This window comes from Salmo salar, chromosome 11 (genome assembly GCF_965601325.2).
Source record: "Salmo salar chromosome 11, fSalSal1, whole genome shotgun sequence".
In the NCBI taxonomy this organism is placed as follows: Eukaryota; Metazoa; Chordata; class Actinopteri; order Salmoniformes; family Salmonidae; genus Salmo; species Salmo salar.
In genome coordinates this window covers 27,213,740-27,226,195 of record NC_138301.1, presented here as the reverse complement: position 1 = coordinate 27,226,195, position 12,456 = coordinate 27,213,740, and the positions used below count along the sequence as shown (strand labels likewise).

The window sequence follows — 12,456 nt, the reverse complement described above, 5'->3', positions numbered from 1 at the left end:
AGTTTAGCTTTTGCCTCACACCATATTCAGTGCTAAGATTAACTGCACTTACTCTGCACAGCCTAATATAAAGCTACACTACTGCGCCATCGACCTAACTACAACCCAGCACCTCCTCTGTTGTTCATGAGAGGTTAAGTGCTTTCCTTTCACATCATAGGTTCAATATATGTCCCAGTTTTAATCACAGATATGAATCAAATGCTGCCTTCTCATCTGCATACCTGACATTAGACTGGTCAAAGCCCTGCTCGGTGGATATATAACCTCTAAACGTCAGGACCATGTTTGTACAGAGAGAGGGCTGAACAACAGAGCAGAACAGAGGAGAGGCTTTGGACTGGGGGAGTGCATCAGACACAGGGCAAGCCCAGAGATAAAAGCCTGGAACATCCATTCAAATGTACTCTCACACAGAGTTCAGGTTGTTCAAGAGACAGGTCTTAGTGGTCATTTAGAAAAGCCTCCGTTCATGACGCAACAGGCATAGTGATGGGGCCAGGCAGTTCAACAGCGAGCCCCACAGATATTTACTAATGGAAGACAAGTGGTGTGTCGGGTACTACTACACGGCCAACAGCCAGCTGCTAAAGGGCTTCCATTGGACTGCTTTATTGAGTCTTCTTGACAAGTATTACCGTTACTCTGACTGCCCTGTGAGAACTCCTGCATGGCCTTTATCTGTACAGACCTGTGAGTCTCATTAAACAAAAACCTGAAGCAGGGAAGGTGGATGTAGGCTGTACTACCACAACAAAAGAACCGTGTTTACAAGTCCAAGACAAGCACATTACATAGACACAATGCAGTGCTAGGCTCCAGTCCTGCAGCGCTCTCCCCCTCAACACCCCACCCCCTGGGGGTGAGAAGACCTTCCTTCATGTTCAAAGATTATCAGTTAATCCAAAATGTGCAGGAGCATGAGACGACGGGAAAGGGACCAATATACGAGGGGGGATGGAGGGAGCTCCGGCTTTTTATTTGTTTGTTGGCTTTCATATTAATCCATTGGAACACCACACACTTTTTCCTCTTTTTTGGGCATGTGTAAATGATGTTTTAGAGCCATTAAATAGAAGATGAAATTTAGCATGCGAAAGTATTAATTGTAAAGGCCATTATTTGGTGTCCATGAGGCTGAATCAGCTTAGCCACTCCATTCCCCATTTGCATACAAAATGCTTTATTTTGGCAATCAATGAAAGTGTTCCACTGTATGTGTAGCTTATCACATGCTTGCAGGAAATGGATTCCTTAGCCATCTCGTTAAATTCTGTTGATGCAGAACAATTTGAAACATGGCACAGGCTGCAATGACATTTAAAGATGCCTCGGCTTAATTATATTTTGCAAACATTTGGGGTGTTTGTCCTCAGGGATAAAGTGCTTCCACTACAAAGTTAACTTGTTAATAATTCAAAAAATAATCTCTCTTTTTCGCAGAGCACTAATCATTATCTCCTATTAGTAGTGGTTAAGGGCATTCAAGGTGCCATGAACACACAGGGGAGACATTCTGCTGTTTATCCGCCTAGCGACTACTTTAAATGGAGTGCTCAGATGGAGCAGAAGTGCGACGAACTGTTTCCTAATTTTCTGTGGTAAAATGCTTACCATGCAGACACTACAGACCTTGTAAACTTTTGAACACCATGGTCAGGGAGAGAGAGAGTGGTTAAAAAATAGGAGGAACTGGAACACTCACCAAAATGCCAGCTTCCATTCTGCAGGTTCTTGTAGTGCCTGGTATAAATGCTCTCTATTATGTCTCCACCCAGCACAGCCAGAAGAGGACTGGCCACCCCTCATAGCCTGGTTCCTCTCTAGGTTTCTTCCCAGGTTCTGGCCTTTCTAGAGAGTTTTTCCTAGCCACTGTGCTTCTACACCTGCATTGCTTGCTGTTTTGGGTTTTAGGCTGGGTTTCTGTACAGCACTTTGTGACATCAGCTGATGTAAGAAGGGCTTTATAAATACATTTGATTGCTGTTATCTGATAAGAGATAAAAACATCTATTAGGAAACGACAAAACATGCTCTGTAATGTTTGGACCTGTTTGTCATATTTCAACAGTGGTATCTTATCTGAGACTCACACAAACACTCAATGTGTTTGATTACACACACAATACCCAACATATCAATGTATCAATGTATCATATCAATGTACCCAACATACTATTCAGCCGATTTGGGCAATTCCAATACTGATAAGACAAAACTAGCATATTGTTGACTGGAAATGAAACAGAAAGATGCTTTAGTAATCCCAATCATAAACATAGCTGAATATACAGTGAATCAGAATACATACAGTATGTGATTCATGTAATTACCAGAGAGAATGTATGTTGTCTCTTATTCTTTGTTTTAGTTTCTATGTTGATGCCAGACAGAAAGTATTTTAATGTAAATGGCATCAACATCGTCTTCTTCATTAATGCGACAGCACAGAATGCATATAATTTACCAAGTGGCATCAGAAACACTCACAACAGAAAATGTATACAGTATATTACATGAGCCTACTGTATAACAGAAAGTCTAAGCTTTGAGATACTGTATTCCTTTGAGTCGGCCTATTTCAGCTGGTTGAGATGCTTTAAGGGCCACATATAGCATAACAGTATATAGATGATAAATGAGAACAGTCTGCGGTCATCCATAACAAAGACTCTCCTCTCCTCACTATGTCCAGCAGGCTCCTAGCCTAGCAGCTGCACAGCTTCAGCACTCACCATGTCACCAACATGGCAGAGGGAGTCCTGGAATCAGACAGACAGAGAGGATGAGTGAACATATAGACAAATACTGTATATTACCTGTGCTGCACTAGCCTTCAGGCCCTCCAGTACTGATATGGTATCAGTACCAGTACTGGTGCCTGCAGGCATGTTTCTCCAGCCAAAGGGTGGGCACACTGAGCTGCAGCTTTACAACACTGCAGTTGTGGGCAAAACCCTGATGGGGCAGAACCAAGAGGGGTTCAATGATCTGTGTGTTTGTGTTTAGTGTGTTTGTGTTTAGTGTGTGTGTGTTTAGTGTGTGTGTGTTTAGTGTGTGTGTGCACTTGCGAGAAAGGGCACACATCCAGCATAGCGCAAATAAACCTGCAATTTCACTGTGTACCTCACACAGCGCAATGCCACGGAGATGCTGAGACACCTTAAATAAAATCCTCTCCACCCCCGCTGGTGAAGATCAAAGTTGTATCAGGTGAACTTCAGCGGCGGCTCCACCCTGGTGGCGCGCCCCTCTGGAGCCCAGCACAGGGCTAACACAATCAAAGGGGAAGACACAGATACAGTTCACAGCTGAGTAACTCTATATGTCAAACAAAGCTAATCAATTGTTCATTCCCTCTGTGAAAAGACGATCAGCCATGGCTTACCTTTAAAATGATAGGCCAAGCAGGTGTAATTATCCTCTCTCTCTCCCTCTCTGTGAAACAAACAGAACAGAATAAAACACAGCTTGTTTTAGTTCCCTAGGATTTCAGTCATGGAAATACAAAAAGACTAAATTACTATTTTTGTCACAGCAGATGTTACAATTGCAGAATCCAGATGTAGCCTAACAAAAATTGTTTTTAGAATGTGATATATGGGTTTGTTTTTTTGTTGCTGACCTGGTTTCTTTCCCAATAATGAACGATTATCTAAATGTGTTGATGAATAAGAAGCTAGCCTTCCCTTTGTCTTTGTTGTTAAAGTCTGGGTGGAGATGCTGTATAGTAGAATCTCATCCAGTGAGTTGGGTCTCACCACTTGTACAACTCTGCTGCAGGTCTGATTACGGTGTAAACAACTCTTGAAAGCTAACCAGCAGACGCATATGCAAGCTCTGAAACAGCACAATAGGTCTACTTCATCATCATCATCACCATCATCATTAGTGGCAATGCCCATCCATAGATAACAGAACAGTTGTTCTATCTCTATGTGTCCACCAATATTTGATGTGTATTGATGTGTATACAGGGCTCATCTGTGAAAGAGAACTTCCTGTTTAAATAAAGGTTAAATAAAATAAATTACTTCTCTATATGTTTTGGATCAGGATAATCATAAAGGTAGCACACATTTAAATTTGATCCCATGGTCATTTGTTACCAGTGGATTATTTAAAGAGTTGTGGCAACTGTCCTTCTTGTGATGCTAATAAATAAAGTCTGACAACAGCAGCACTAGAGCCACTCAAGGACTGTCCTAGCTGTACAGCACAGCATCCTCCTTCGACTCCATTAATCCACCTCATTCACTTTTCACAACTGTCTTTGTTCTATGAATATAAAGGCCTGGGATTTGTAACAGTGTGTCCTTCATGACACTCAAAGCCAGGTTCATCCCCATCAATATCAAATAAAAAATTAAACCTTCTCCTTATATAGGAGTGCATTGATTTAATATTTCGCCACCACTGAAAAGCCCTTGCTCCTACACTCAACTTGCAATTTGGAAATAAATTGACTGATTTAGACAGAGGCAGAAAGAGGGGGAGGGAAAACAACTTGACGTAAACCTGGGCCCGCTATGCGCTACCACTGAGTAAGGTGACATTGCACACCAAATCACTTGCATGAATATAGAGAAAGAAAACAATTTCCATTTCTGAAAGCAATTTTGTTTGGTGAAGGTGTGTTGATTGCCATGTATGTGAATCTATTGCTCACAAGACGTAGAGGAGCATGAACATTTCATAAGAGTCGGTATTACATTTTGCTGTTAATATAACAATAAGAGAACCCAGGACTTTCATCTAAGGAATAAGAAAAACTTGTTTTTCCAAGTACATATAGAAGGGCAAGCACGGTAGCCTCCCTCTGTTGTGCTTTGTACACTGCTGAGAGGGAGCAGAAATTGCCTGACTTTTGCTGCAGCGAGTCTATTGTATTTTAATTGAGCCTAATGAAGAATAATTAAGTAATTAAAGACTTGATAAGAGAGAGGCGCAGTAAACAGATAAAGGCAGAGTGCCTAGTATTACCAATGTGCCGCACTGCAGTGTGAATTGGTCATACTCTCACACATACCTCCTGCGTGGCATTGTCCAAACTAGAGGCAAATTACCAAAGGCACTGTCCAAAATGTACCCACAGACCTTAGTATTTCATTCCTCATAACGGCTTTTCCATGTGTCTGTGAGCATGCATGTGGCCGAATTCAAAATGTAATACTTCCCAGTTGGATTTTGGAAATGGGAGTGCACTGTGATATTTTCACCACTCTGACATTAGCAGGTTTTATTTTTCAAGTAATTGCACAGCGTGATGTGTACTTATGGGTTTCCATGAGAACCATCAAAGTCTTATTTTAACAACACTGCAATTATGGGGAATATGGAAATACATTTTGAGCCAATTCACAGTTGAGTTGACTCGAATAATAGGAAAATGAAAGTGAAATGGGGGGAGGGTGACAGTGGTAAAATTAAACTCTCCTTTCTTCAAAGTACCCACAATTTAAGGCCAAGAATCACAATGAACGAAATCCCTAATACCCAGATATTGTTAAATGCTATGGCACATCCACAGTACTTTGAAGTAAGTGTGTGGTGACAAAAACTCTCAGCATATCGTTCGCTATCTGCCATATTAAACATCTTTAATCTCTGTTCAAATCATCTGCTGGTTGGCACAGATAATCTACACATAATCCATTCCTCCAAGAGAGGGTACACAAATGCATATTTGTTTCCCAGGATTAAAATATTATGGTGGGTGGATGGCAAATAATGTACACTGGTGACAGTTTTCACTGAATTTAATTTCAACACGAATATTGGTAAGACCTACAAGATCTATAAAGGTTTGACTTTAACGCCACATTGTAAAATTATAATATCTTGAATAAAGGTAAGCAAAAGATGCTTGTGAGAGCTCCTGTACATTGATTCCATGCTGGCCATGCAGTTCACACTAACTGGGACTTGATCTGAGTGTTTTATGTTTATAATCTAAGCGTGAAGTTCAAGGATTACTTTGTGTTCCCAAACCACATTGGAGGAGGTATTTTGATGCGGCCTGCCTGAGATCAATGACAGACTGCTGTGAGAGACAGGGTGGCAACCTTCAGAGTGATATCACTGTAACAGCCACATTGTTTTCTTTCTTTGCATGCCTTCTCAAAATGTCACCTTTCAGGGAAAATGTAATTGCTTTAATAAATCTATGTTCAGACCTCATGTGGCTAAACTATACATTCACACTCATAAAACAAAATGAGTGGGCCTTAACCAAGGTCTATTGGACACTAACTTTAGTGGACTAAACTCTGCTAGCTTCGCCTACGCAGGCTACAAAACAATCACATAAAATAAATCATCCTGGGCAATTATTATTGCACAATAAACACAATTACTGTAGGCCAACTTCGGTAATGAGATTAGACTAACATTGTCTCAGGGGGACCTTTGTCAATATTCCTGAAGGACTGATACTGTAGGCCTATGTGAAATATCAATAATATGGAACTATATCTGTAAAGTTTAGAGTAGGGTAAGTATTTTGTTCGGTGACTTGTCATAAATATTTACAATCTGGCGTACTGCTCAGAATTCGGAATATAATAGGCCGCTCAACCATCCTCCCTGTACCGCCTAGCCTATGCCATGGTAAATGGAACTTACAGAACTAACAGAAACCGCCATCTTTATACTCATGGTAACTGACCCCGCTCATGATTACAATTGCCAATAGCTGAGACGGTCAGTGCTATCTGGGATCCGTGTGACGTCCCTACCCTAAAGGCCTGGGTAATTCCAGTCCTCTGGGGCCTGATAGGTGTCACACTCCTCCCCCCCCACCCCTAGCAAACACACCTGATTGAAACTAATTGCATTTTTAACTGAAGATCATGATTAGTTGATTATTGGAGTCAGGTGTGTTAGCTGGGGCTGGGGCAAAAATGTGACACCAATCAGGCCCCGAGGACTGGAGTTGCCAAGGCCTGACCGGCCTAACCATTTAAAATGTAAACTTCAAAGGGGGTAGGGCCATCCCAAGGATTCTGGATAGCATGGACCCACCTGAGACAGGCAAGAGCTACATTAAAACTGCAACAGTTTCACCTACAGGTTGTTTTATCATACTGAAGCGATTCAAAAAGTATTACACTAAAGGACAAGGGAATAAAATTGCGTTGCCTGATTGAGTCTAAAAACAGCCATTATAATGAGCCTGCTCTCCTATAGCTCCTCCCACATTGATCAGCCTACATTATAATTAGATTACAGACACGGAAAATAAATGATGATTTTATACATTTCAAATGGCCTCCTGTGGGTTCATACACCAATCACGATGCGAATACAAATCAAAACATGGTGTGATTGGTAAATGAGTTGTAGAAATCTGACCAATTGTATTTGCTCCTCAATTCGTGACGTACTTTGGTTGGAGAGCGAGGTAGCGGAAGCGTTCCTTTCCAATAGCTAAAGCTGCACTGCCATCTGATGGATATCTTCAGAATTACACCGTAGGGCCTACTTTGTTGGACCGCGGATAACGCCTCTCATGGATGAGACTGCAAGCAGGCCTTGCTAGATATAATCCAGTATTTGTCAAATTAACGTCAAAAGTATATATTATTAACATTTTAGCTAACCCTTACCCTTTTCCTAATCTTAACCTAATTATCCTAACCTGCTACAAAAAGTAAAATCTGACGTTAATTTGATAAAAGCTTGGATGCCTTTCAGCCATGACTACTGCAAACCTCATGAAAATACACCAATCACAAAGCCAAAACAAAACAGGTCACTTCCGTCGAGCTGTAAAATCAGGAAGGATGCTGGAGGTTTGGTTTTCCACTAGTTACCACAGCCACAGAGTCAAAATGGACTATATCGTAAAAAATAGGTTTATGGGCAAAATTTAAGGTTAGGCAAGTTAGCAGTGTGGTTAGGTTTAAAATCTGATTTTAAGAAGAACAATTGTAGAAATGGGCGGAGTGTAGCCATAATTGTGACTTTGTGGTTGTGGTAACTAGTGACGACCAGAGGCTTAATGTAAATCCAAAGATACTCCTTTCTCTACCATCTCTAGTACAGTTTATCTGTAACAAAACGTTGATGAGAACTATGCAGAAGGTTACTCTGATTTTCTGCTCTGTCCTCTGTTTCGTTTTTCCTTCCCTAAATAATTTTACCGAGAGGGAAGAAGGATGTAGGGCAGCCCGAGGGTAAGGCAGCTTATCACTGATCCGTTCTGTTGATGTGCAGCTCGGCTTTGATGCTTGGAAGATAATTCCATATTTTGCGTATCGTTCTAGCCATCTGCAAACCTGCCAGCAAAGCTAGATAATATATAATACGTACAGTAACTGCATGTAACTATTGAATACAGCATTTCATATAAGTCTATGCATTTTGCCAGAAGCCTAAGTAAGTTATTATAGCCTACAATTTTGTCATCATCATCAGGTTGTATGCATCTATTTAGTCTAGGAGGTTATCCTCTGTGCTGTGTTCTGCTCCTCATTGCCCTTGCCAGTTTTATGAACTCCCACACCACTCAAATAAAGTCATTGGATTTGTCTTGTTTTTCCTGTTCTTCATTGTGACCATCTCGCTCCATAATATATTATACTGTATCTTTCACCCGTTATATCTGACAGAGGTGTGCTGTGTTCAGTAAACTGTAAATTGATTAATCATTGAACGCTGCAGGCTTCTTCCTAGTGTGTTGATCAGTGCTCTCTGCTCTCATCCTAGTTGGTCCTGGGTATTATCCTCCCATGATGCATCACCTACAGATGCCAGAGCAGGGCCTCAGACAGTGGATGGAGGGGACTCATGACTCTGGGCCCCACAGCCCTGAGGTCCTGGCTAAAGTCAAAGGCATGGGCACACTTCAGATCCGAGGAGCCACTAAATCCAATCTGATCAGCCAGGCCATTCCCATCTACAGATTTGGAATCCTACTGTACATCCTCTTCATCATATTTAAGGTAAGCTGCACAACGTCCACCCTACACTGGCTCAGTCAAATGGATAGACAAACTATTTAGAGGCAGGAATGTAGAAGATGTAGTCTATTACAGTTTTTAACAGCATCCATGTAATACCTATACTGGCTAGGAGTCTAGTGCATCCAGTACATTACAAGGTGTGCATACCATAAATGCATTGTTGTATTCACAGATGACAACTAGGCCTAAAGGAAAAAGTACTAAACTGGTATGCCGATTTCCTACAATGTCATCTGAAGCTTGGCAGAAGAAGAGGAGTAAGTAGACAGCATCACATCATTAATAGCTAGGCCATTGTGAATGACACAATGATGTACCTTTTATCTCATAGCGCAGTTGATAAGAGTCCCACACACCTGACCTCCCTAACACACACACCATTTAGGTTCTACATTCCGTGATGATTCACCCTGATGAAAGACTAATGCAGGATATAGCACACCCTGCGAGGAGAAATGTCATCTGACAAATGAGCTCCTCTCTAACAGTCACCTCTTTCATGACTTTGAGGGCTTATTTTCAATCAACTTCCTCATTGTTTCATTGTTTTGATCGTTCCATTTGTCAGGGCCCCTGCAGAATGTATCAGTAGCTCCAATTTAAGCAACTCCATGATAAGGTAGATTAGGATCCTGTCCAATTCGCAGGGAGCTTTGTTCCCTGCCTTTGTTAGACCTGGATTAGCAATCAGAAGTAATGTTGTTTCAGCCCAGCAGTGTCTAATACCAATTACTGCATGTATTTTGGATCAGCACTAAGAGGTTTAGCTCCATTCATCAAATGAATGCCAAGGGGGTAGGGGTGGGGGACAATGTGACAGGGACAAGCATAGAAATCTATTAATGTCCTATGTATCAATGCAACTCTCACCTTCCGTAATTAAGAAACATTGAGTCACAATGGTTGATTCCTTTCCATTCCTGAGTATTGAACGTGTAGTTCTGAACATGCATAGTGAATGTTGAAGCTCAAGGCTTTCTGCAACATTGGAAAGCAACTCTAGGTATGGTGTGTGTGCGCGTCCATGCATGAGTTTGCTCTTTAAATCCGTGACTGCCATGTTTCCCTCCCAGCAGATGATGAGCTGCTGGAGACAGAGAGGGTGATGGAGAGGATCGTCTCCAGAAGGAGCAGCACTCCTGACAGGTAAACGGCCCATATTTCCATTTACACACCACTTCTCACAGCCCAGATCTAAGAAGAGCCCAAAGAAATTACTCAATTTCAGGGGTAAATCAGGGTGGACGCCACATAAAAATGAAAGGGTAAATGCTTTGATTAACTCTTCCATATTCAGGCATTCCTTTGCTCATGTGCCATTTGTTTTTTTGTCCGGATCCAACTGTTAAAATATGACATGACAATCTTTATAGGTTCACTCTTGCCCACCATGCAAGTGTATATTTTGTGCTTCATGAAGATTGTACTTCATTGTAGATTTGATGCAACTTGAAGGAAAGCATGTACATGTAAAAGCCTCCTGTTTTACACAGAGATTGGGGCCACCATCCATGGAAGGTGAATATTCGATCTCCAATAACAGATAACAATATTCACTCTGATCTTTCTTAATAAGGGGTATATTAGATCAATAACATGCAATTAGTGGCTCTCTTCATTTTTACCCCATACTGGAGTAGATTTCCAATCCTTTTCAGAGAGAAATATCTCCTTTCAGGACAAATCTCAGCTATTAACTTCTCTCTGCAGGCCATTTTTCAACTCTTCACAATAACTTCTTAATATTGCTCATCCTAGAGGAAGTGTTTAGCCATTTCATTAAAATGTGTTTGACTTTACATTTGTAATCTGTGAAAGTGTTGCAGGAAGGCATAAAAGGTTATCATGAGCATGAATAATCTCCAGGCTATAGAAAAAGATTGATCAGAATGAAAGCACTGTGGTATGAATGGGAGAAAGACCGCATTGGTATTGAGGCCCACTTTTCCCCCCTCTCTGCTGCTCTCTGGTGGCATGCAGCAGGACTAGCAGCAAGGTTAGAAGAGCATCCAAGCAGGAGAAGTTACTGCAGAAACTGAGTAAAATCAGCTGGTACGACTGATGCAGGAGGTACGACTGATGGAGGGAGCCACACCTGAGTTGGAGGCTGAGATGGTGCCCTATGCTGCTGACTGGAAGGGTAGGTTAACACAACACAGCAGGCTACTCTGTCACTCACCACACATAAAATAATATTCACATGAGGCTTTGAGTATTATTTACTGTACTTCTATAGAATTATGACAGAGGTTAAGTGGAAAAGGTAAGTTAGCAAAACGGACTGTGAGACAGTTGATATTCTGATTACCAGAGGGGACAGAGTGTGTCCCTGTCATTCCATGTCTGTCTCTCTCTCTCCAGGCTACCCTGAGAAGACCTACCCCCAGTATGAGGAGCCCGGAGGCAGGCGCAGCGGCAGTTATGACCCCATCACCATCCTGGAGGAGCCTGCTGCTGACTCAGATACCCACTGCTGAGGCCCTGGCTGAGGAGGTGGTGGATGAGGAAGAGGTAAAAGAAGAGGATGCAGAGGAGGAGCAGTAGCTCTGCCTGCCTCCACCTCCTGAAGGAGGAATGGAAGAAAAAGGTAGTAGTCCCAGCAGAGTAAAAAAGCAAATCAGATTCAGCGACCACAAAGATGTGTTTCACTACCCTAAGCAGGATACGGTCTATGAATATAGGTATGAAGAGGAAGAACAGGAGGAGGAAGAGGAGCAAGTGGATGAGACAGAGGAAGTAGTAGGTGATGAAGACCCACTGATGGAGGCCGAGGCTCTCAGTTTTAGTTGTGACATCTGTAGTAATCCAGAAGCAGAAGAAGAGATGGAAGAAGAGTACATTCTACTGTCTCAGTCTGAAGAGACAGACAGCTTCACCCCACCAGTTATGTCTGGGGAGCTGGGGATTGGGAGTTTTCTCAGGATGAGAAACAGGAGAGAGACAGAGGGCAGAGTCAATGAAGAAACTAGCTCATCCTAAACTAGCCTCTCTAGCCCTTTGACCTTACTGAATGTTCTGAATATTCCCAAGAATGTACCTCTCCTTATGCAAATCCCCGTTTTATATCCTGTCTCCTTGCGTCACAAGACAGAAGATGCTGCTCAGTGGGTGGATTTTGTGATCCTAACTAGACTACCTAATACCCTAATATTCATGCTGCTTTAAAGAAAACCATTTACCCACAATTCACCATGTCCTTTGATGGCAGACATCAAACCATCTGACTCTAACCTTATTCCAATATGGCAGTCAAGCATTGTAGAGACCCTGGTGTCCTCTGGGATAGATTGTAAACAGAGAGAGAGAGCGCAGGGACCCACAAATGAGTAAACAGATGTAGATCGGTCAAGTCCAGCTTTTGTATCTCAGATCTATTAAAGTGGACACATTCTATTAAAAGGTCATATGAAAAATATTTTTTCAAACCAGCAACTATTAAGCCCAGAATGTATTTGTAATAAAAAATGAATTGTCCATGAGTTGGATCTGA

The 12,456-nt window shown here is 41.9% G+C and overlaps 1 protein-coding gene across 2 annotated transcripts; it reads left to right on the top strand.

The window, feature by feature from the left end:
• The first annotated feature begins 7,782 nt into the window (after positions 1-7,782).
• LOC106562368 (protein RIC-3-like) lies at positions 7,783-12,445 on the top strand. 2 transcript variants are annotated; one of them, XM_014127212.3, is made up of 6 exons: positions 7,783-8,177; positions 8,710-8,945; positions 9,139-9,223; positions 10,043-10,112; positions 10,947-11,106; positions 11,328-12,445. In XM_014127212.3, the coding sequence occupies exons 2-5, from the start codon at positions 8,733-8,735 to the stop codon at positions 11,026-11,028; spliced, it is 450 nt and encodes a 149-aa protein (XP_013982687.1). In that variant the 5' UTR covers positions 7,783-8,177; positions 8,710-8,732; the 3' UTR covers positions 11,029-11,106; positions 11,328-12,445. The 2 variants fall into 2 exon arrangements, with proteins under 2 accessions (XP_013982687.1, XP_013982686.1); XM_014127211.3 differs by having other exon boundaries at positions 10,040-10,112.
• Positions 12,446-12,456: the final 11 nt, after the last annotated feature.

Coding starts and splice junctions, on each gene's coding strand:
- LOC106562368 (XM_014127211.3), top strand. CDS start 8,733: ATGATGCATCACCTACAGATGCCAGAGCAGGGCCTCAGACAGTGGATG. Junction 8,946..9,138: donor TCCTCTTCATCATATTTAAG/GTAAGCTGCACA, acceptor TTGTATTCACAG/ATGACAACTAGGCCTAAAGG. Junction 10,113..10,946: donor AGGAGCAGCACTCCTGACAG/GTAAACGGCCCA, acceptor GGTGGCATGCAG/CAGGACTAGCAGCAAGGTTA.